Source organism: Oryctolagus cuniculus, chromosome 7 (genome assembly GCF_051225735.1).
Source record: "Oryctolagus cuniculus isolate XC-2025 breed Fujian yellow rabbit chromosome 7, ASM5122573v1, whole genome shotgun sequence".
NCBI classification, from domain to species: Eukaryota; Metazoa; Chordata; class Mammalia; order Lagomorpha; family Leporidae; genus Oryctolagus; species Oryctolagus cuniculus.
This window is the reverse complement of record NC_142873.1, coordinates 97,331,756-97,356,321: the sequence shown is the minus strand read 5'-3', so window position 1 is coordinate 97,356,321 and position 24,566 is coordinate 97,331,756. Positions and strand designations below refer to the sequence as shown.

Here is a 24,566-nt window from a genome sequence, read left to right as displayed (position 1 = left end):
ATTTGCTCATTAGTTTAAATAATTATGATTTAGGCAGTAGAGAAGCCAATGAGTTAAATAAAGAAAGGGAATGACTTCAAATAAAAAATTGAATTGATTGCTATTAAGTGTATCATGTGCGAGCCTCCAGGACAGAAACCATTACAGAAGGTACTGCCAGATTCTATATTGCTTTTGCCTGTCTTTCATTCCAAACCATTAGAAAGTTGTAAATGGGGAACCAAGTGGTTCCATTTGGCCTGATACGTTGTAAGAGAGTCCATAATGGACATTCTCAGTCCAAGCCTTGTATACACCGGTAATTAATTTCCATAAATGAATTCACATTTGCCTTAATGGGAACTGGCTTTGTTTTCTGGGTATTGATAGGTTCACTAAGGACTGGATGTAACTCAACATCCTGAAAGAAAAGTCTTCAATACCCATGTTAGCCCCCAGACAGAAAAAATGGGAAATAACTTGAAAGAAGTGATTTATTCCTGAGATTACATGTGTGTGTGTGTGTATTATATTATACAAATAGTATATGTGGCATTTTTATTATTCACCTACTAGTCCTGGATAATGAGAATTAGCTTCTAAGATAAAAAGCCCTTAATTTCAATGGAGCATGCATCTGCTACATTGATAACGTATGTCTTTTCATTAACGATTTATTGACTTGTATTCTTGTCATCATATATCTATATTTAAAAATACAAACATTTGCAAAAATCCAATACTAATATTTGCAAGAAACTGGAAAAAACCTTAAGATACCATTTCATATACTATGGTCTGCAATAATGATTTTAGTTCAATTTTGTCCCCACATCTTATGCCAAGAAAGCCTGATTTATAAAGCATGTTATCCAATCCAGAACCAGATAATACTGGAGATAATTACTATGCCTGGTTAGAGTTTAAGAGCAATTTCCTGAGGTTCCACTTGTAAAAGTGAAAGAACACACATTGGAATGAGTGCCGGTTAGCTACATTCTAAAACGAAAGTAGGGAGTTGTTGCACAAAGCCCATTTTCCAGTATCAGCTTAGATAATAACCACAGTATTCCTGATAATGCTATAAACTCTTTCATAGGGTGATTTTACTATGTGGGTACACAAGATCTTTTTAAGCTTTTTAAGCACGAAGAACTAAATCAATCATAGTCTAATTTCATATAACTTATTTACAAATACAATCAGTGTTTTATTATCCCAAAGTGGAACTTATTAAAATCTAAAGCTACTTGGATTTCCTCTGGAAATCAAACTATGTTTTTATTTCAAATAAGCGAAGAACCATTAACTATATTAAAAACATCTTATTACATTTAGAACATTTTAAAAGAACACTGAAAATTACAGAAACTGTTTAATGTTTTCTTTGAAAGGAACATTCAATGTTAAAGGAAAATAAATTTTGAAGATTTAATGTATAATTCAAACTAAAAACAAGATTATTTCATATTCCTTAAGGAATATATAAACCCAAGAATAATTTTATCCTAAGATAAATCAGTGATAGGGGTAGTAAACCCTGCTTTAAAAAAACTATTATTGTTCACATCTTTACTTTATTTGAGCTTGTCCCGCCTTGAAAATGATGAAATTTTCTTATGAACGTGGGCAAAAGCAAATGAGGAATTGAGTATATTAAAACAAAGATAGATGAACGAATTTAGGCCATTGTTTGGTTTTTTAAAAAGCCACATCCATTTAGCTTGGAGTTATTTTGTGCAAATGGTCAGTTTTAGTTATTTGACTTGGTAATGCATAGCCAGCAGAAAAATGGAAATTTTTAAAGATAAATTCAAATATTTAAAGAAACTTAAATGTTAGGCACCAAAAAGATATATTGTCATCAGGGCAAGTGGCTTTGTGGTAAAGGCTTTGGGCTACTGCTTATGAAAGTGGCATCCCCTATTGGAGTGCTGGTTCAAGTCCCGGCTGCTCCACTTCCAATCCAGGTCCCTGTTAATATGTCTGGGAAAGCAGAAGAAGAAGGCCCAAGCAGATCCAGGTGGAGTTCCTGGATCTTGGCTTCAGCCTGGCCTTGCCCTGGCTGATGCGACCATTTAGGGAGTGAACCCACAGATGGAATATCATTCTCTCTCACTCTCCTTCTCTGTCTCTGAAACTCTGCCCTTCAAACAAATAAATAAATCTTAAAAGATATTGTCATACTATGGTAGAATTTAAGAACAAAAGCTTTTCTCCATTTCTGTCTTAAATAAAAAGGCATACAGTTATTTTTTATCTAAATCTTTATTAGAAGAAAAACAATTCAATTTAAAACAATGTGTAACAACAAATTTCATTAAATATTAAACAGTTTTGTTATCAAAGATATTTAGACAATATGTTCCTAATATTTCTGCACAGCAGAAGCACTCCAATTATAGAGCTCAGACTGTCAAGTGCTCACATAAGTTTATTTTTGGCATAAAAGTTTCTAAATCACATTTAAAAAATGTGATAATAGATAAAATGATAGTAACTTATTGTGATTGATTCTCAAAGCTTTCACAATTCTCATTATGGGACTGACATTCTTTAGGGCACACACTTTTGTGAACTCTTTCTTTAATAACAAGTAACAGACTGAATTAATTTTCTTTAAGTAGTAGTACTAGTAAAATTACTGTAAATTGAGTTAGAAATCATGTTCCTGTTTATATTTGCACAATAAAATTAACATATTATAAGTAAATTGATTATTTTATAGCAAAAGTCCAAAAATGAAACAACATATATAGAACAGGCTTTAATGAAAATCAACAATAATTTATTATGAAGCTGTTCAGGACATGACATCTGTGAGCACCCTCTAGAGGGGTAGTTTCCCTTTGTAATTCCTAGAAGTTTCCCTTTCCAATCTATAAAACACCGAGAAATGTGGTCTTACTGTATTTTCATAGGTCAACTATAGAAAAAGATTACATTTTAAACTTCTCTTTATTAAAAAAAAAAACAAAACACCCAAACCTAACAAGTGTCCTTTCAGGTTTTTTTTTGTTTTTTTTTTTTTTGTTTTTTTTTTTTTTTTGTTCTTGCGTATAGTACACATTCATGAATGTCCACTAGACGCAAGGGAAATTGTTTATACTGCATGATATACTCTAATAGTGAGGATATCAAACACACTGAAATGACAAATGGTTTCCAATCAGTGAGCTAAGAGGAAAACAAATGCAAGAAGACTTGTTTTAATCACTGAATGTTGCAGGTTTTAATTTTTTTAAACAATGTTTGTAAACTTGCCCACAAAAGCTGGGTAATATTAAACAGCCAGTAAGGCACTTTGTCAGAGGATGAAGTAGTAAAGGCTGGATGATTGGCAATTTGTTTAATAGGAAACATTCTATACTTAGCAAAGTCTGGAGCAGGCGGTCTTTTTACTGGTTTACTCTCAAACAGGAGTGGGGAAAGCTTTAAAAATTTTTCTTTCACTTTGTTTACCAATTTTCCCTGCAGAAGAAGTCTTTTAGTTGTAATTTAAAAAATATATTAGGAGCTATCAATTTAAATAATGCATCATTTTTCAATCTAATATTCAAAAGAATACGAACATATTCAACAGGTATTTTCAAAACATCCAAGCCACTCTATTTAAAAATGAATTACAAAACAAAAGATCTCAGTATAAAAATGTTCCATGTTATTAACAATTCCCTTGCGACTTCTGATGGCTTCGCATATTACAATATAAGCTTTGGTATAAAACATGCAAATGCAAGCCAACAAGGTCGTGAATACAGTGTCGCTAAACACAAAAGCACTTATGAAACGAGTGGTGCAGACACGGCAGGTAGGGATAGGTAACAGACCGCTGCAGGATGACCAGTTTGCTCTTCTACCGGCCCTTATTGTGTATACTGTCCTCCGTCAAAATCTTCAGCAGAGATTGAGCCACGAAATAAGGTCTTGCAGCAGAACCATCGTTTCTTTCTAAATCTTCCACTAGGAGGGAGAATGGCACAGAGTAAATACCAAAGCAACACTGTAAGAGAAGTAACATCGCCATCTGCTGCATACTTGTTTTACAGCAATTCAAAATAACATTTGTTAAAAAACAGCACAGTTTGGCATCCACATTATTGTAAACATAGGTATGAGAAAACGATCAGCCCTTGTTATTATGACAGTAAAATACTATTTCATTTTGTGTCCCAGGTCAGATTCTTCTAATATTGCATACCTCTCAGTTGCATGCTTGAGGAAATAAACTGTTACCTTCTGTTTCTCAATTTATTTTCTAACTTAACATATTCGTTCAAAACTCCATTTGCTTTGCCATCAGTATTTTAGATAGTACAGCCTTGAAAAATAAGATTTCTAAAATTTTAGTGTACAGAATTTCAAGTCCTTCAACTGTAAGTTTTGAAAAATGTTACTTTTTTTTCACAGTTTTGAGTTTAATTGCTTTGTAAGAAAATGGATCTAAATTTCTTCTCAAAGACTTCACAAATTTTTACTCCATACACTTAAGTTACATAAAGAAATAATAAATGGGAAATATTTTTCTGTCTAGGTATAAGCCCAGAATTTGGTTAAATTTGCAACTAATTTTTCACATGTTGATTTACATTTTATTCAAGTGATTTTCCAACTTATATGTGCATCAGAATCAACTAGAAACTTTAAAATAATTCACAGGGTGGCGAACATCCAAACACAACATCAGAGTCTTTTGAGTAGGGCATCTGTATTTGTAACAAGCTCTCTGGCAGAGGTCACTATTCTACCAGGTCCTTGCTGTGTCACCTAATTGTTGAATAATAATAATAATAATATTAAAATCTAGAAAATAAGTGATCACTCTTCCTTGCTTTGAGGAGAATGAGGATGAAAAAGGCATTTTGCCAAAATGTGAAGCCATAGTACACTTTTGACAATAATAATCTCAAGAAAGTAGTCCAAAAATAAGTTGGCAGTCATTATAGGACCAATATTCTGACAATCTTCCCTCTTCATTGGCTTTTTGCTTTTAGCTGCCATGAATCAGTCTAAATCAGGGTTCTTACATGTCAGGATAATTAAATAAGTTAGTACTTATATTAATTTGTAACACAGTAATACATTTCTGACTCTTGAATGTGTGGATTATATTCAGATCAACATATTACATCAGCATACTCCTTTCTGTCAATTCACAATTGCCGCTATATACCAGCCTAGTGTAAAAGCCAAAGAATGCTAAATTATTCAGTGATCTTTTTGGGGTGCATTTTTTCAATAGTTAGCAATATCAAATGCATTTACACACATGGGCTGGATAGGCAAGGTATCGTATGTCAGATTCATGGTTCGCTCTACCATGCAAGACTTAGGCATGGCTCAGAAACCAGCTTGTTGTTCTGGCCAGCAGGGGTAGGGTGTGGTGATAACTTTCCTCCCAAAAAACTCCCTGTAAAGGTACCAGGTTAGGTACCTAGTGAAGGGCCAACATTTTTCCTTAGGATTAAATCTAAAGTGTCTTACTGATCTTTGCTCTTTCCTCACTGAAAGTTGAGCTAAAATGAAACCTTTTGTAGAACAAAGCTACACAATCTCTTTAATCTAGAAGTACAGGTATGCTCATGAAAAGAAAAGTCACTCTGAAACAAATCCATACTAGTCTTCCATTTGGTGGGAATAGGAAATTTGAGTTGGAGACAAAAGGCATGAGTTATGCGGCATTTTCAGTTTTGTTCAGAATATTTTCATGGTAGCCAGCAGTTTCTATTATTGGAAATGACATTTCAGAACTCATATTCAACTTCAATACAAATATAATTTCACTACAGAAGAATGGCCATAAAGGTTTCACAGTCATTTTAACCCAATAATGCTCTCTGTAGAAACTATGTAACATTAACAACTATATGTTTGTTATGAACTTGACTCACTTACTGAAATATACTTCCTAGGGAACCATTAATACAAGTTTAATCACAGTTTAGAGAGTTGTCCACCAGCTTGAACAGTATAAATATAACCATAGCACCATATTTACACATGTAGTACCATATGCTGGTTAACTATAGGTCATTATTTTTATGGCTAATTGATTACACATTTATAGTGCTTTCAAAAATTGCCTGAATATCCTTTACAAATATACAGTTATAAAAAGAAAGGCTATCAAAGTGCTGAATGGAAACAGCACGCTGAGTTAAAAAAGTTATTGAAACACTTTCGGCTAAAGATTTTTAAAAAGGTTGGACATTAATACTTTGCTCTTCAGCTGGGTCCAGTCTATAAAAGTCTTCTACTTCACAGAGGCCACTGTCATCAAAAGCCTGACAACTCAGATGGTGTCAGGTGCTGACTTTTGAGAAATAGCACAGAAATTTCACATCACTCAGAAACAACATCTTCAAGTCACACTTGACCTAATTTACAAAATTTCAACTTAAAAGTGAGTGGCACTGCTAGGAGCTTTTCTACACTTTTTGCTTCTGGGGCACTAGTTGCTTCCTGAACAGAATGCCATGCAGGTTAGGGGTTATGAAGTAGGGCTTTTCTGCAGATCCATCATTTCTTTCCAGATCTTCACCTGTATGTGCAGCAGTCAGAGCAGGCAAAAGCAGCCAACCACAGCAGAACAAGCGCATGTGTTTTTGTAAATTGGCGAATCAAAAGGGGAAGAATCAGAGAAATCCATGTTAGAAAGTCAAATATAAAACAAATTCATGCAGTTAAGGTGTAGATGCTGGATAAGGCTGGATAACGCAAGATGATGCCTCAATCCAGGAAGCACTAAAATTTCCCACTGATCCCTCCCAATCCCAAAGAGTTCGATTTTGAGACTTTAAATGTGAATAAGATCTTCCATGTTTTTTCTTTTATTGCTTTTGTTTGGAGCTTAAACATTTTTTAATTAAGATGTAATACTTGTACGTTTTTAAGAGGTACTGTTCAATCTTGCAACACGTATACACGTGGTAAACGAATAACACCAAGCAATCAGCCTTTCCATTTCCTTATTTTTGTGTTTGGAGCCTACCAGCTCTTCTCTTACTGTTCTTAATAAAGAATATGACATTTTATTGTGCACCAGGATCTCCCCACTGGGCTACGGAATACCAGAACCCTTACCTTCACCCATTATCTTACACTCCCCCACCCTCTTCTCTTATTTGAAATTCAGATAAACTGTCTCTATTTAACTTCCTCATAAGAGAAAGAACATACAGTATCTGTCCTTCTGTATCCAACTTATACCATTTAGCATAATGATCTCCAGTTCCATCCATTTTTCCTTTCATGTCCTTTCTTTCTTTTTTTTTTTTTATTTGACAGGTAGAGTTATAGACAGTGAGAGAGAGAGAGAGAGAGAAAGGTTTCCTTCCATTGGTTCACTCCCCAAACGGCCGCCACGACTGGCGCGCTGTGCCAATCCGAAGCCAGGAGCCAGGCGCTTCGCCTGGTCTCCTATGTGGGTTTAGGGGCCCAAGCACTTAGGCCATCCTCCACTGCCCTCCCAGGCCACAGCAGAGAGCTGGACTGGAAGAGGAGCAACTGGGACTAGAACCCGGTGCCCATATGGGATGCCGGCGCTGCAGGTGGAGGATTAACCAAGTGAGCCATGGCGCCGGCCCCTCATGTCCTTTCAACAGTGTTATTTTTAAATTCTGTGACTGTTCACTTCAGAAACTTATAAATTGCTGCATCCTCAGGAATGAACTTGATAAAAAGTGTACTAATCCTATGATATATGAAAAAAATCATTAAACTTCTAAGTTTAGAATCATTTTTTAAAAAAAGCTTTATTTATTTGAAAGGCAGACAGAGAGAGCGAGAGAGAGAGCGTGAGCTTCTATCCACTGGTTCCCTCCCCATGTGGCCACAACAGCCAGGTCTGGATCAGGTTTAAGCCAGGAGCCAGTGATTCCATCCAGATCTCCCAAGTAGGTGGCAGGGTCCAAGTACTTGAGCTGTCATCTGCTACCTCCTAGGACACATTAGCAGGAAGCTGGACATAGTGGAGTAGTGGCCAGGACTGGAACTGGAACTCCCATATGGGATGTCATTTGTCACAAGTGGTGACTTAACCTGTTGTGCCATAGCATATGCCCCTAGAGTCACTTTTAATGGTAGCCCACATCTGAATGTTATAGATGATGTGTCTAACACCCAGGGATGTAAAATGATTTTACTGAAGTCAAAAACTCTGAAGCAATCGAGATGAGAATCCAGACTCTTGACACCTAGTCCAGTAATCCTATTTAACGCTAAGGTTTCTTGTCCCAAATCCTTGCAACATTCCTCAGATTATACTCAAAAGCTAATACCAGAAGTAGGTGTTTGCACTAGGGGTTAAGATGCTGGCAACCCATATCAGGGTGCCTGGGTTCAATTCTTGGCTTTGGCTTCTAATTCTAGCTTTCTGCTAATGCAGACCCTGAGAAGTAGCATGTAATAGCTCAAGCAGTTAGGTCCCTGCACTTATGTGGCAGTCCTGGATTGAGTTCCTAATATTTTGATTTAGGCCCAGCCCTGACTACTGTGGGCATTTGGAAAGTGGGCCCACAGATCAGAAGGTAGTTCTCTGACTCTTTGTCACTATTTTCCTGTTTCTAGAATGAATATAAAATAATTGTAAAGAGCTAAGACCATGTAATCTGTGAGTTTACCTTCCTGCTTTGCTTAGGCTGATATTAAAGTGATGCTGTGTTTCACTGAGCACCCATCTGCTCGGTGGTTTGTGGGGTGGGGTGGGGATGAGCATTAGAATTAGTGCTGAGATGTAAGGAGAAGTTTATATGGAATTCAGATTCCTGCACAAATGTACAATTCACAGCAGGTGTTATCTAAACTCTTTTGGGAACAGTTGGATTATTGGTTCAGGAGATTACTACATCAGACCTCGTGGTAGCCTTCCTCACAAACAAAATGAGAAGTGAAGGAGAGACATGAAAAAATGAACATTTTTGTTCTTTTGTCCTTAATCTTATTTCTATGTTATATCATATGTTTATATCATTATTACCCTTGAGGAACTGGTGGGAAGCCTGGTCTGGATCCTGTTAGTAATCATATATAACTATTTTTTTCCCTCCCTGGGATTAGGATTCTTAGCGCCTTGATTCTGTAAATGAAGTGTTTGAAATGGATGGCATTTTAAAAACACAAGATTTTGGCACTCAAGATGATAGGTATAAAAATATATTAAAAATAAAAATGTTATTCCACACAATCAGTTTGGCTTGGGGAGTCATTTAAGAAGAATGTTTTCTAAAGTATGATGTTACCCATAGTAACAGCTGGGAAGGGAAGAGAGATACAACATGGTTTCCATTGTTCTTTATTATCAAAGTCACGAGTCTATAAAATGAAATTATTCATGGTCATGTATTAAATAAAGCTGATGTTATACCTGGTTTTCAAAAAGTTTGCATTTGATTAATAAACACGGGTCGAAAATATTCTTTATTGTCTAAATTCAAAATCTACTTCCAAATGTAAAATCTACACAATTAGCTTAAGATTCCAAAGACTGGAAACTAGCAGGTTCTGGTCATCACCTGAGATAAATTTTGAAAGATATTTTCAGTAACAAGAATGGGGAAGGTCACAGAGCCATCTCCAGGTACTGACCCCATGACACGTGCTGAGCTGAAAGAAGAGGTCTTGGAACATTCCAGAGCCATGCCTTTACTGCAACTTAGGCACTGCCTTCCTCTGGGGCTCCTTTTTCCACCCCACACCTGAACTGCAGTTTGTGCATGTGGTTTTCTTAACAAACTGGAGGCACTAGGAAAAGAAAGAAGCATTCTGGTTCCATTGATAGCCAGAGGAAGAACCATCTGGTACACAATGTTCTCTTTCTTTGCTCAGATATTGAAAATCGATTTTAACATCTTAGAGGATATTCTTGGTGTTTTTTCCTTCAATGTGTCTTCAATGTGTTATCGCCTCTCCTGATGCCAGCATGAAGTTGGTATTGTGGGTTACTCTAAAAAAACCCTGTAATTTTATGCAAATGCATTGCTCAGAAATGCCTTGTCAGAGACTAAGCTTTCTCTGTTTCTCTTAAGAGTAATGTGCCTGACAAATCATCTCTCAGGGCATGTAGCTGAATGGCTAGCAAATTTTGTTCTTTTCCCTGCTGATATGACATTGAAAGTGAGGGCCCACTGAAATTCCTGCTGGGCACCATTTTCTCTAGGACTTTTCAGATCCAGGACCAATATTGGGCACCCATTCTTGGTCCGTGAGTTGTGCATGCCACCTAGGGGCATAGTGTACAAGTCAGTGATGAAAGCTCTAAAGAAGCATTTTATCTCCAAGTCTCTAAAGTGATCTATGTACTTCCCAAACTTGCTCCTTTATAAATTCTATCCAGTGGCTGGCATTGTGATGTAGTGGGTAAAGCCGCCTCCTGCAACGCTAGCATCCTATGTGGGCTCCAGTTCCTGTATCCCAGCTGTTCCACTTCAAATTCAGATCCCTGCTAATGGCCTGGGAAAGCAGTGAAAGATGGCTCAGGTGCATGGGTCCCTGCATCCAAGTGGGAGGCCTGGATGAAGCTCCTTGGCTCCACCCTGGCTCAGACCTGGCTGTTGCAACCACTTGGGGAGTGAACCAGTGGATGGAAGACCTCTCTCTCAGTCTGTAAGTCAGACTTTCAAATAAATAATAAATAATTTAAAAAAAAAATAAAAAATAAATTCTATCGATTGTCATGTTACATGGTGAGAAATTGGCCTGTGTGTCTTTGAAACCATTGCTTTTATCAGAATCTGTAAGAGCTCTAGTTAAACTATTCCTAAACCCAGTTCCTAAAGGTCACTTATATCCTCAGTTATGTTAATATAACACAATAGAAGCTTATAATTATTTGACACGTAAAAGTATAAAGAAATGAAAAAATGGCCAGCGCCGTGGCTCACTAGGCTAATCCTCTGCCTGTGGCGCCAGCACCCTGGGTTCTAGTCCCGGTTGGGGCGCCGGATTCTGTCCCTGTTGCTCCTCTTCCAGTCCAGCTCTCTGCTGTGGCCCAGGAAGGCAGTGGAGGATGGCCCAAGTGCTTGGGCCCTGCACCTGCATGGGAGACCAGGAGAAACACCTGGTTTTTGGCTTCGGATCGGCGCGGAGTGCCGGTCGTAGTGGCCATTTTAGGGGTGAACCAACGGAAAAGGAAGACCTTTCTCTCTGTCTCTTTCTCTCTCACTAACTCTGCCTGTCAAAAAAAAAAAAAAAAAAAAAAAAAGAAAAGAAAAAATAACATCATGCTAGCCCTGAGCCATGTAACCTGAGGTTCATTTCAGTAGCTGCCTCTTTTGTTTTGCAAATCTCATTTTCTCAGCTGTTAAAGGCTTTGATTTTGTAATTTTATATTTTTCTCCACACACATATTGAGGTGTAATTGACAAATAGAAATTAAATATATATATTTTTGGGGTCTATAACATTTTGATATATGTATACATTGTAAAATGGTTACCACAATCAAGTTAATTAGCACATCATCGCATAGTTATCTATGCTTTTTTTTTTGGTGAGAATACTTATGCTTTTTTTTTTTTTTTTTTTTTTTTTTTGACAGGCAGAGTGGACAGTGAGAGAGACAGACAGGTCTTCCTTTTCCATTGGTTCACCCCCCAGTGGCCTCTGTGGCCGGTGCACCATGCTGATCTGAAGCCAGGAGCCAGGTGCTTCTCCTAGTCTCCCATGGGGTGCAGGGCCCAAGCACTTGGGCCATCCTCCACTGCACTCCTGTGCCACAGCAGAGAGCTGGCCCGGAAGAGGAGAGACCGGGACAGAATCCGGCACCCTGACTGGGACTAGAACCCGGTGTGCCCCTCACAGCAAATTTAAAGTACACAATACAGTATTATTAACTATAGTTACCAAGCCCTACATGGGCCTCCAGAACTTGTTCATCTTGTAGCTGCAGGTTTGTACCCTTTTTACCAGTGTCTCCTCATTTTCCTCACACCTTGACCTCTCCCCTCTTCTACCTGGACATCACTCTTCTACTACTTTTGAGTTCAACTTGTTTAGATTACACATGTGAGTGAGATCATGCAGTATTTGTCTTTCTATGCCTTGCACATATTACTTCTTTGCTGTTCAGGTTTAAAGAGCATCTACTGAGCAAGGTTTCCTTCCATAAAAATACTGTTCTGAAATTGCATTCAGGTAATAGCAATTCTACTAGCCAGCTAACCACATGGGTCTTCATCTTCTCCATTCTCAGTGATCCATGGAATGCAGAAAACACATATACCGAATACTTACAGAAGCAGATGAAAATTGTTTCAATACACATTGCATAGACGCTGAAGAACCCATGTGCAATTAGGTAAGATCCAAAAATGACAGTCTGTAAATAAGAGAACCAACATGTCACCGACTGTGCCAGAAGCACTGTAATCAAGGTATATATGAAAGCCATGATGAGAGAGCTCTGAAGCACTCTGTTGGAAATTATTTTAATAGGCAGACCAAAATATCCAATAATAATGCTTTTGCATGTTTTTGAAATTTAAACTAAATGTGCTAGATTATCTTTCCATTTTCTAAGCACTGCCCCCAACTGTGTACCAAAAATATCCCAGCTTTAGGACACTGTGCACTGAGGCAATGAAGCATTAAGGGTTAACAGCACATGCTGCCTAGGTATGAATCATAGCACAGGCTATAGCTCAAGTTACTTAACCTCTCTGGGCTTCCTACTAGCAATGAGGAGGGGCGTGGGGGCTGGAGAATGTGAGTGATAACAGTTTTATGACACATGGATTGAGTTAATATATTGCAATGTATACCACAGGGCTCCATCCAGATCTGTTCCCCCTGTCTCTTCCCCATTCCCACTTGTTATGAATATAGGCTGCTGATGACTCAGCTGCCTCCCTCACTTGGAATTGCTCTCCCTGCAGGGAACTGCCTCACCCAAAGTCACACCTCCAACCACGGCTCAGCGTGTGGCCAACAGCTGCCTGATAATGCACACATGGGCCCATCCCTTATGCCAGAACTTCCTGTAATTACGTCTGAGGTCAGCATGGGTCAGCTTATCCTGCTACCCTGCCCTCTCTTCCTCACTTCCCTAGGAATGTATCTCAGGAAAGAACTTCCTAATTACCTTCTGCATATAATCTTGTTTTAGGGGTTGTTTCTAAGAAATCCAGTCTCTGAAGCAGAATGGAGGGTGACACAAAGTAAGACTGATACTATTAGCTATTATTTTTTCTATTCCTCTTCAGTTTTGATTTTGCTGTCTCTGGTAAATCATACAGTCAACAACACACAGCTGCTATGGACTGAGTTGTGAGCCCTACAAATTTCTAATCTCCAACACAATGGAAATAGAAGGTGAGGCTTTGGGGCGGAAGATATGAGGTTAATATCCCTATGTGGGATCAGTGCTCTTATAAGAGACACAAATATAAGGATATTGCAAAGTGTACCACTGCACACCAGGAAAAAGACCTCCCCAGGAACTGAACTGGCTGGCACTTTGTTTGATCTTGGATATTCCAGCTTCCAGAAAGGTGAGGAATAAATTTCTGTTGTCCAAGCCACCCAGTCTATGATATTGTGATAGCAGCTCCAACCAAGACACAAGCTCTTACCAGCAAAGGTACCCAGTAGTAATTTAAGGAAGTTGGCCCTTCCACAATTGTTGGCATTCTTTCTGTGAAGAGTAAGAAGGCCAGGACACCTGCATTGAAAAGGCACAGCATGTGGATTGTGCATTTGCAAAGGAAGATTGCTTTTTGTAGTAAAATAGTTTTCCAAGCATCTTTTAAACTTTTAAAATTATTATTACTCACCTATTATCCCACAGACTAGAATTTTCCCCAGGATTAATATAAAGAATGTAACTTCATCTGTCACTGCAACTCTGAGTATCAGAAAAAAAAAAAGAAAGTGTAATTCTATGTTTAAAATACTTTGTTACTTGAAACTTATGGGAGTAAATAAATTATGAGTTAATTTTGATGTGTCTTGGCTGAAATTTCACTTGGAATTTTAAAATGCAAGAAATGAAGATAGCACCAAGGTGTTATTTTTAAGAAGTGAACAGAAGATGGCATTGTAGGGCCATTGGGTGCCCTGCAGTGGTGGTGTCAGCCTCTCATTCTAGTTCAAGGTCAAAAGACACCCTGAATCCTGAAAATGCTATATTTGTTCTCTGATTTTGCCCACTCAGGCTGCATCAATTTTGGGAAATGACAACAGGAAGTGATGACAATGTATGAGACTGGTGTTGCAGAACAACAGCAGGTTAAGTGATGCAGTGCAACCACTGGGGGAGTGAACCGGCAGATGCAATATTTGTCTCTACCTCTCTATTTATAATTCTGCCTTATTAAATAAATAAATAAGTACATAAATAAATCTTTTAAAGAAAACCCCAAAATATAACAATGTGGTCCCTTGGGAATTCCTTGAGTGGAGGAGAAATTAAAATGAGTGAGTGCTGGTGGGTGTAAAGGCAGGTGGATGATGGAAGCAACAATGCAAAGGCATGAAAGTAAATTAATGATATTAGAAAGAGTAAAATCTATTAAATTAAAGATAAGGCCAAAACACTTCAAATAGCATTCAAAGAGTGTGATGCTCAAGGTTCACTAACTCGTCTGTCGCAGTGTTTAGCCTGATTACTTACTTTACAATGTTTCTCATCAACAAATTGAAAGCATCTCTTGCTGATGTGCAGAAGTTTTCACCATACACTGCGATCTGAGGAAGACAGTTGATATTATTCTGCAATCAGTAACATACCCTACCAAGACCAAAGCACAGTCCAATGACAGGAAAATAGCCAAATTAGTACCTGGGAACTGTGTCCTCAACTCTGCCCAGCTCTCATAGTCATTGACAGTAAGCTTGTGTCAAATGCTATATGCCCTTAAATTACAGGGCATTACATAGTGTCAAAGACAGACCTTTTCCTCAACTTCTGGTTTTGAAATGTTTTAACTGGAATTAAATATTATAAACTCCACATTAAAAATTGTTCTTAATGAACATGGAAATGCAGGTATCTCTTTCATATTCTTATCTCATTTCCTTGGATATATACCCACTAGTAGGATAGCTTCTTATGGCAGTTCAATGTTTAGTTTTTTGAGAAATCTTCATACTGTCCTCTATAATGGCTGTACTAGCTTGCATTCTCACAGTGTTGAATGGTCCCCATTTCTCCACATCCTTATCAGTATTTATTATTTTTGTCTTTTTGTAACAGCCATGGTAACTGGAGTGAAAAGAAACTGCATTATGGTTTTGATTTTTATTTTTCTGATGGGTTGTGATATAGAGCATTTTTTTCATGTATTTGTTGGCCATTATATTTATATTTTTTCTTTTGAGAAAGATCTATTCAGATACTTTGCCCATTTCTTAACTGGATTGTGTGTATGTGTTGAAACACTGCAGCATACCCCATTAAATTTACGTGTTAATCTAAAAATTAAAAAAATTAAAAATTATTGTTAAGGAAATAGAATGCCTTTCACTATACTGGACTTTTTGATTAAAACACACAATATAATACACTCATTGGAGATAAATCAATGACTATTTGAATCACTTTTCCAGACCCTGTCTTTGTGATAATGGCAGGTATAAGTTTTTAGCCTCTAACTTTAAGAAGAATTATTTTTCTGAGTCTCTTATTTAAAAAAATCCATAGAAGTGTGCATATTCCAATAGGAAAAAAATTCAGTCAAGCATTGCCACTGCCCACATAAGATTGATGAAAAGGATTAGGCCCTTCCTTAAAATTATATAAATTCCAGAATTATAAAGAATTCTTCTCAGAGTGAATACAGAGTACTTAAGCTTTCTTCCAACTACAGTATGTTAAAAACACAAACAATTTTCAATCTAGCACACTTTTAAACTCACAAGGTAAACAATATTTTCTCTCTCAAAATAAGATACCGAAGATAGTAATGAAGTATAATTAAGATACTATATCAGCTAAGGAAGTATCTCTAATCATTCACTGGATTCTAATCATGCATTGGATATCTCTAATCATATATTGCATTTATCAACATGTGATAAATTCAATTGTATGACGTGAAACTGTTTTAGAGAGAGCGATGTAGACCTAGGGTTGGGTTTGCAAATGGGAAGCTTATAAATAAGAAATAACCTACTTACCATAATATAGGCATTTTTGTTTAAAAATTTTACCACATTTTCCAAACACCAGAAACAGCATTTTAGGCAGCATTGTAAGAATCTTGAAACGCTATTCTGAGCATCTATGAGAAGGAGATATTTAAATCTATTAATGATTTGCAACAGAGTCTTATGAATCAAAATAATCACAAAATATTTAAAATTTTATTGTGCTAAAACAAGCATACTATAAAATTTGCCATTTTAAACCATTATTAAGTGTACAAGTAAATTCATTGGCATTGAGTATATTTAATATATTTTATAAAAATAACTAGTATCCATTTTCAGAACTTTTTATCACCTTAGGTAGAAATTCTATACCAATTCATCAATAATTCCTCTCTCAGTCCCTGGTAAGCTCTATTAAACTTCCAGTTTGTATAGATTTGCCTTTTCTAGGTACCTATGTAAGTGGAATCATACAATAGTTGTCCATTTGTATTTTGCACATTTCATAGCATATTTTATTGAAGGCTCATAATTTGGTTTCTTTAAAAAACACTTTTTCCATTGTATTTGAAAAGGAGGGAGAGAGATCTTTCATTTATTCACTTTCCAAATGTCAGCAACACTGGGCCAGGTTGAAGCCAGAAGTCCAGAATTCAGTCTGGGTCTCCCATGTGAGTGACAAGGACCCAAGCACTTAAACCATCATCTGTTGCCTCGCACATTAGAGGGCTACTGAATCAAGCACATGTGCTTGAATCAAGCACGCTGATATGAGACGCAGACATCCCAAGTGGCATTCAAACCAGTGCACAAATTCTCACACTTCATTCCTTTTTAAGGTTGAATAATATTCCATTGTATATATTCAACATACTTGGTTTATCCATTCATCTATTACCAGAAATTTGGGCTGTTTCCACCTATATTTACTTTCCTCCTATATTTACTTTAGAGAGTCTTATAGTTTAACTCTTTTATTTAAGTATTTGATTCATTTTGAGGTAATTTTTGTATATGGTGTAAGGTAAGGGTCCAACTTCTCTCTTTTGCATGAGATATCCAGTTTTCTATCACCATGAATTGAAAAGACTGACATTTCCCCATCAAATGGTCATATATATGGGAGTTTATTTCTGGAATTTCTATTCTATTCCAGGTCTATATGTCTGTTCTATGGCAGTGACACACTGTTTTGATTGCTGTTGATTTGTTTTATTTTGAAATCAGGAAGTTTGATTATTCTACCTTTATTCTTTATTTTCCAGATTGCTTTGGCTATCTAAAGTGAATTCTAAGTAGATTTTATATGCTTGTAAATTATATATGTCATAAATGAAGACTTATGCCTTGAAACCCACATTGTATTTTAAGCCCAGCCTGACCTGAGCTTTAGAATAGGAACTGCTACCTGACATGTCCATCATGCTTCTCAACAGTAACTTCTCAGCTCTTGTGAAGACAGAGTTGTTAATCTGTTTTTAAAAATTCACTTCTACTGAGTTTCATATTTTAATAAATAAGATCATATACTTTGCCCCTCTTTCTTTCACTACTGCTTCTCCCCCGCCAGCTGAATCCTTCTGCAAGTCTCATTGGGGTTTCCTTCAAAACACATCCCAGACTTGACCACTTTCATCCCTCCTAGTCTAGGCCAAGTTACAGTCATCAGGCTAACCCTCCCCACTGCCCCAAGCTATTATTTTCATAGAAGTCAGGAAGTCTGAGATAAATTCTGGAACCTTACTTTTAAGATGCCTATCCATGTATTGTAGGACAATTCTAAACAACTGAATTAATGCAATAATTAAAGATCCAAATGCTAGGGATCCTGTGTGATATCTGTACAAAGATAAAATGAAAACACAAGTTAAAAGATCTTTATTATTAAGTAAAAGGATGCTAGCTGAAAATTTTTCACAGGCAAAAGGGAAATGCACAAGGAACGATAGGGCAGAGTTTTTGTGCTCTGCTCTCTTATTCAGATTGATAAAGCTCTCCATAGATGGTTTTAATCTACATACTATCTTGCTCTTTATCTACAAAAATAATACCAATAGTCTGTCCTCATAAAAGATGTTTGATAGAGCAGTCAAATTAATCCTTAATCTTTCATATGGCATCCTTCTCTATCTCTTTCCTATGGCATTAGAAAGATATTGGACTGGGTGGAGATTATGAAACTGTGGTTATAAAAAACAGACAAGACAATGGATTTCCATGAATCTTGAATTACACCTTCAGTTTCGCCTGAATTAACTAACTAGCTAAGACTGAGTTATAAGCACACTAAATACAACAGAGGAGAGGGATGGAGTGTGCAACATGAAGCTTACCGTATGGCTCGTCCAAATGCAGTAAAAAGTGGATGTGGTGGGATGTCATCAGGTTTATTCACAGTCCAGTAATAAGTAGCAAAGGCACCAGAAAGGGCACACTGACCCAATGCAATGACAAAATTTATAAGCCAGAGAAAGACAAATAGATTGTACACATGGAAGATAGAGATGTATTGATGGTACAGACTTTTTCCACCATAGAAAGCAAAGTTACACAAAGCCCCAGGGCAAACTTTCGGAACATCGGTTGTATTAAAAGTCTGCACTCAGAAAAAAAAAAAAAAACACATGAGAATATAATATTAAATACCATTCCAAGATAATACCTTCTTGCCCCTTTCCTCTTTTGTAGAGCCCATAAATGCATGTCCTATTTTTTTCTCTACTGGCTTCTGCTATTTATTTCTACCACATCTCTTCATATCCCTTTTTACTGAGCTTTGGAAAGTGCACTGTTTTCTCCAATAGGCTAATCACTCTGCTCCTACCATAATTTCTCATTTATTAGTGCTATTGTTGCCAATATCTTCCTCTTGAATATATGATACGATACAAAAGCTCAGTAAATAATTCTAGTACTTTATCTGCACTTTCCTCTACAGTTCTCAATGCTCTGCTGCTAACACTTGACCCACTCTCCCCTTCTGTAGATAGTGACCCCCATCAGTGTCTAGGATCTCTGCTTCAGAATGATTCCTACAACTGCAAGGTGAAATGTAGAATTCTGTATTGAAGTAAGGAGGTGAGAGAATTTCTTTTACTTACCTCTGGGTCACAGGTTTTATTTTCATGTATACATTGCCCCTGTGGGGTTACAACTCTGTATACAGGTATCCCCGACGTAGCCAAGAAACTGGATGAACTCTATTAAGAATAAACTATTTTTCTGATAGATTGAAAATAAATGGGCAAGAAAATAATGCAGACAGCTGAAAATTTACTGGTGAGTTTTACTTAAAAAAAACTTTGAATATTTTGATAATTCATACAATTTTCAGGTCTAGATTAACATAATGTGTGCCAGCTACATTGAGTGGGCCCTTAAAAAATAAAATATGTAGGAGCTTTGTAGACTATTGCTGAAGAGAAGTGTTGTATGTAACAAAACGAATCTGCCATGTGACCAATATGAAGGGAAATTTAGTCAGTAGACTGATACTTTTTAGGGCTTGAGAAAGAAAAATCCAGTTATTTCCTTAGAAAATCCCTCCTCTTCTCAGGGATAGAAGACACTGGGCAGAAACTTGTCATCCCAGAATAGAAATGTGGACCTGAAGTTTAAAGAGGTTAATTACTAAAGGATACACTGCAGTCACAGCCCAGTAGGAAATACAGATTGAGAGCAAAATGAAGGTTAGAACTGGATAAAGTAATGTACCAGGAATGCATCCAATGGCTCTGAAATAAAACAAATAGTTGAAATTCAAAATGCTATTTGAATCAGAGCTGTATTTTGTCAATTTAACTTTTGTCTGTTGGAACTAGAAATAATGCTCATGCTGAGTTAATACTAAGAACAGTGTTCGTAACACTGACCTTTTTGGTCCGATCATTCTGATCTATTCTTAATGTGTTTCAGATTTTTATTTATTCATCTTTAAAAATAAATTGAGACATTACTCCAGTGTTCTTATGTTTGATTCCTTCCTAAAGTCCCTGAAACTCTGTTCTTTTTGGTTATTTCTGTCTGATCCATAAGTATTTGATGCATTGTAATCATGCAATTTCTTCCTTTGTTTAGATTTTTGTCTTTTAAAAATATTTATTGATTTTAAAAGCAGTGGGTGACAAGTAGGGGGGATTCTTATATTCACTGGTTCACTTCCCAAATGTCTACCACAGCTGGGATTGGGCCAGGCTGAAGCTAGGAGCCAGAAACTCAATCTGGTCTTTTACATGGGTGGGCAGGAACTCATTCTGGCTTCCTACATGGGTAGCTGGACCCTAAGGACTGGAGCCATCACCTGTTTCCTCCCAGGTGCATTAGTAGGACATTGGATCAGAAGTGTGGAGTAGCTGGGATTTGAACAAATCACTTTGATATGGGATGCAGGCAGTTCCAAGTTGTTGCACCACAGTGCTCACCCCAGATTATTAGATTTTTAAAACTGGAAGGCTGCAATAGCTGGAGCTATGCCAACCTGAAGCTAGGCTCTAGGAGCTTCTTCCGAGTCTCCCACATGGGTGCAGGGGCCCAAGGACGTGGGCCATCCTCTACTGCTTTCCCAGGCCATAGCAGAGAGCTGGATCAAAAGTGGAGCAGCCAGGACTTGAACTGGCACCCATATGGGATGCCGGCACTGCAGGCGGTGGTTTACCCATTATGCCAAAGCACCGTTCCCTATCTTTGGATGAACACATTGAGTGATTGGGAACTTATTTTCACATCATGCAACTTATTCCATTTCCTTAATAAAGCATCAGAAAGTTCTCCCTTATCTGGCTGCTTATAACTTATATCCTCTAACTTCTGAGGAAGAGATAATTATTCTATCACCTTTTCCACATAGTAACCCTTCTTCTTCTTTTTTTTTTTTTTTACCTAGGATAATCATTTCTTTGATAATTTATCATAGGACATAATTTGTGAAATGCTCACCATCCTACTTGTTCAGTCTCTATTTTATTAAAAAATTATTTGAGAGATAATCACACACACACACACAGAAAGAGAAAAGGGGAGAGAGAGAGAGAGAGAGAGAAAGAGAGAGAGAGAGAGTTCCCATCTGCTGGTTCACTCCCCAAATGCACCTAATGACTGGGACTTTCTGTATCACACCTAGGAATACAGCGCAGGTCTCCCAGGTGGGTAGCAGGAACCCAGTTACTTGACCCATCACTACTGCCTCCCTGAGTCTGCATTAGCAGGAATTTGGAGTCAGGAGCTAGAACCAGGTCAAACCCAGGTAGTCCAAAGTGGGATGCTGGCATTTTAACTGGTGTCTTAACTGCAAGGCTAAATACTCATCCCCTAACTACTTCTCTTAAATGACTGTTTCAGTAAATGACACTGGGTTAGACACAATGCTGTTTGATATGCTAAGAAAAATGATGGAACTATTACCACTCCAAACGCATTGTATTTCTTAAATTTCTTTTGTATCTGTTACCTTCTTCACCTCACTGTTTCAGCAATGCTGTTCTTTCACTTCTGTGTACACTGACTTAAAGTGAATTATGGAATGTCCTTAGGTTTACTCTATATTCTCATGTCCATTTATTCTGAACTTTATTTTTCCCTGAGTAAACCATCAACCTGTCACAGTCCTATTGGCCATATAACACACACACACACACACATACACACATTTAGGGACATAACAAGTGGGGCAAGTCACAATGGACTGCACAATAATATACTATTTAAGAAATAAACCCAGTAAATCAGCAGTTTTCAGTGGCTAATGATAGGTTGTCAGTATTGTGGGGAAAAAAAGAGTTTAACAAACTGCTTGTTAACTATTTAAACCACTGGCTTCAGGTGGCCCTATTATTACAATAATCATATGGCAATTTTGTTAAAACAGTCCTTTAAAGACAATTAAAAATAATTTGGTTCTTGGCCTCAACAAGTTAGTTTTCATCATTCTAAGCAGAGAGTATGGTCTCTTTGCTTTCCAGTAATTTTTTCCTTGTTTCTTCCATGCATTATTCAAAAGTTTAGAGTATGTATTATCTTCAAGTGACCTTTGGGAATAGTTTGGAAACTATAGGTATTATTACCTCTTAGCCTGAATTTTATGAAAGAATGTTTATTTTGTAACGCATTAACAAAAATTGTTCTGGGTATAAAGCAATCTTGAATTATGAGCTGTAAACACAAAATGTGTAATCTGATGGTGCTAGCATGAATTGTCCTATTAGAAATATTTGTCACAAATAGAAATGGTAATAGTACATAATTAACTTTACAGAATTATAGTTATTTAAGGTTCTACAAATGATCATAACCATTAATATTAACATTAACATATTACCCACTATGAAAATAGCATAACATGTAATATTGCTTTTACCTAGTACTGTATCACTTATTTTCACATGTTATTTTCCAAACATACATTTAATGTTCAAAAATTCTAATACACTGATGACAGGTTTTATTCTTATTTTGCCCCAATGATAATCAAGGATTGGGATATTAAAGGATTGGTTAGCAGCGACCTTTCTAATAGTAAGTAGCAGAGTTTAAATCTGAACATGTCTTCTTGAAAGGACAATTGTTTTCTTTAACAAGTCTTCTTAAGGGAAAAATATTTCTCAGCCATCTATGTGATGGTGGTGACTGATTTAACTGATGGACGTCCATAATCCTAGTTTCTACAATAAGGGCTTTACCTGCTCCCTTCCTTCACCAAGATGATGGCAACGCGGATTTGTTTCCTGAGGAAGATCAGCATGAGGGTGATAGTCACTTCGGTGATGCATAGTAATACCACTTTGAAAATGAAAGAAGATACCCATTTTTGACACAAATCAGTTAAAAAAAAACCTTTCTCTTCAAACGTTAAGACTACACTTAATGATTATTCCTGTAATTCTGATACCTCATCATTTAAGCAGCACTATCTCTCCAAAACACAGATTTTTCAAATTCACTTTGCCAACCTCCAAGAACTGCAACTAAATCCAAATTAAAACCTTTAGTTAGAGCTTGAGCAAGTCAGCCAGACAGATTTCATTTTATCCACAAAAACACATCGCACCGCTTGTAGAAATTGGGAAACAGGCAGAGAAGGAAGGAAGAACTGCTTTTATTAGCTCTGTTGTAGATGCTTGTACTCTGTAGCTAAGTGAGTAAGAGAGTCCTACAAAAGAACCTGAGTTGTCCACCTTGCTCACCATGCCTCTGAATTGTCCTTGTTGACTGACATGGCAGACTCTTGACTGCCATAATTTTATCCTGTGACTCCACGTACCATGACCACTATGGATGGAACTAGGGTGTAAACCCAATCCAACTTGGCATAGCAGTCTTAGAATTAAAACTAAGGAAATCCACTTTAGTCTTAAATTGAAGTTTATCAACCTCTTGAATCAAGGGTTAGACAAACTTAACGAACTGCATCAAAACCACATATATATATCAAGTGAGTCTGCAAAGAAAGAATATAATGCATAAAGAAAAAGAAAGAAGAAGAAATCTTGGGTTCTTTTTTGCTTTTTGTTTTTGGGATCTAGGAAAATTTGAAAGCCCTGTTGCCTTCCTGTTTTTTTGAGTCTGATGAAACAGTCTTAATTCTTAAAATAAACACTCCCTGTTATATTCCTCGCCTGCTCCAATGTTTATTTCTCTTCAGCTAGCTTGAATTTGTTTTTTATACTTGAAGCCAAATAGTTTAAATTATTATATTTCTATAATTCTAAGACACACCTTTAACTTCCAATAAGTTTTTAGGAAAAGTAAATAAACTCTTCATTAAATGTTCAATAATTTTAGGATGTATCTTGATTTCAGAAATACTAAAGAGTGATAATGGGTGCATCTTAAAATCAAGGAAACATGGTACCACTAATGACACAACTTGAGCCTATAAAAGAAACGTAAATATCCATCCATGAGAATTCCTTCTAGACCTCCCAGTTACATAGTTATTCTGCTCATTTATGAACACTTTCAGGGACGGAGAGCTCACTATTTCCTTATATTGTTATACCACTAAGATTCTGACACTATATCAGACATCAAGTTAATATCTCCAAGTAAGTTGAAATCAGTTAATCTAGAAATGTGGCAGTATCTTAGTAGTATACTATCTCATTCTATATCTTCTTTTAGTTAAACTCAGTATACTAATTCCAGGTACATTTTATGATATTAAGACAGTAATTTGAGCTCAAAATTGTAGAGTGTACCCCTATTATGCTAAAATTATTATCTTCTTTGGATATACCTAAGAAAATCAAATACATAATAATCACTTTACATTCTAAAATTGCATTCTTAAAGAACACTGTATATTATATTTACACCTTCACAAAATTATATTTTCAAAATAATTACATTAGAGAGATTTTAATGTCTTTTGAAATTATATGTAGATTCCTCTTGGTATTTAAATATAAGCAAATAATAGAAACAAATCTGACACCTCAGAGAGCAGCTACAATAACTATACTTAAACAGGAGGAAGTGGAGCCTGGGGATTGAGACGTACCCAAGAT

General features: G+C 36.8%; 1 protein-coding gene across 1 annotated transcript in view; it reads right to left on the bottom strand.

Annotated features, from left to right (window-relative positions):
• Positions 1 to 2,246: 2,246 nt before the first annotated feature.
• SLC44A5 (solute carrier family 44 member 5) overlaps positions 2,247 to 24,566 on the bottom strand; it is a 437,182-nt gene continuing 414,862 nt past the window's right edge. The window contains exons 13-23 of the mRNA XM_051857582.3: positions 22,740 to 22,839; positions 19,707 to 19,799; positions 19,167 to 19,254; positions 18,399 to 18,661; positions 17,810 to 17,904; positions 16,093 to 16,196; positions 14,588 to 14,661; positions 13,749 to 13,819; positions 13,548 to 13,636; positions 12,211 to 12,295; positions 2,247 to 6,520 (exon numbers count right to left, since the gene is read on the bottom strand). Of these exons, the coding sequence (XP_051713542.2) occupies positions 6,408 to 6,520; positions 12,211 to 12,295; positions 13,548 to 13,636; positions 13,749 to 13,819; positions 14,588 to 14,661; positions 16,093 to 16,196; positions 17,810 to 17,904; positions 18,399 to 18,661; positions 19,167 to 19,254; positions 19,707 to 19,799; positions 22,740 to 22,839 (1,175 nt within the window). The 3' untranslated portion in view covers positions 2,247 to 6,407. The remainder of the gene's footprint in view (positions 6,521 to 12,210; positions 12,296 to 13,547; positions 13,637 to 13,748; positions 13,820 to 14,587; positions 14,662 to 16,092; positions 16,197 to 17,809; positions 17,905 to 18,398; positions 18,662 to 19,166; positions 19,255 to 19,706; positions 19,800 to 22,739; positions 22,840 to 24,566) is intronic.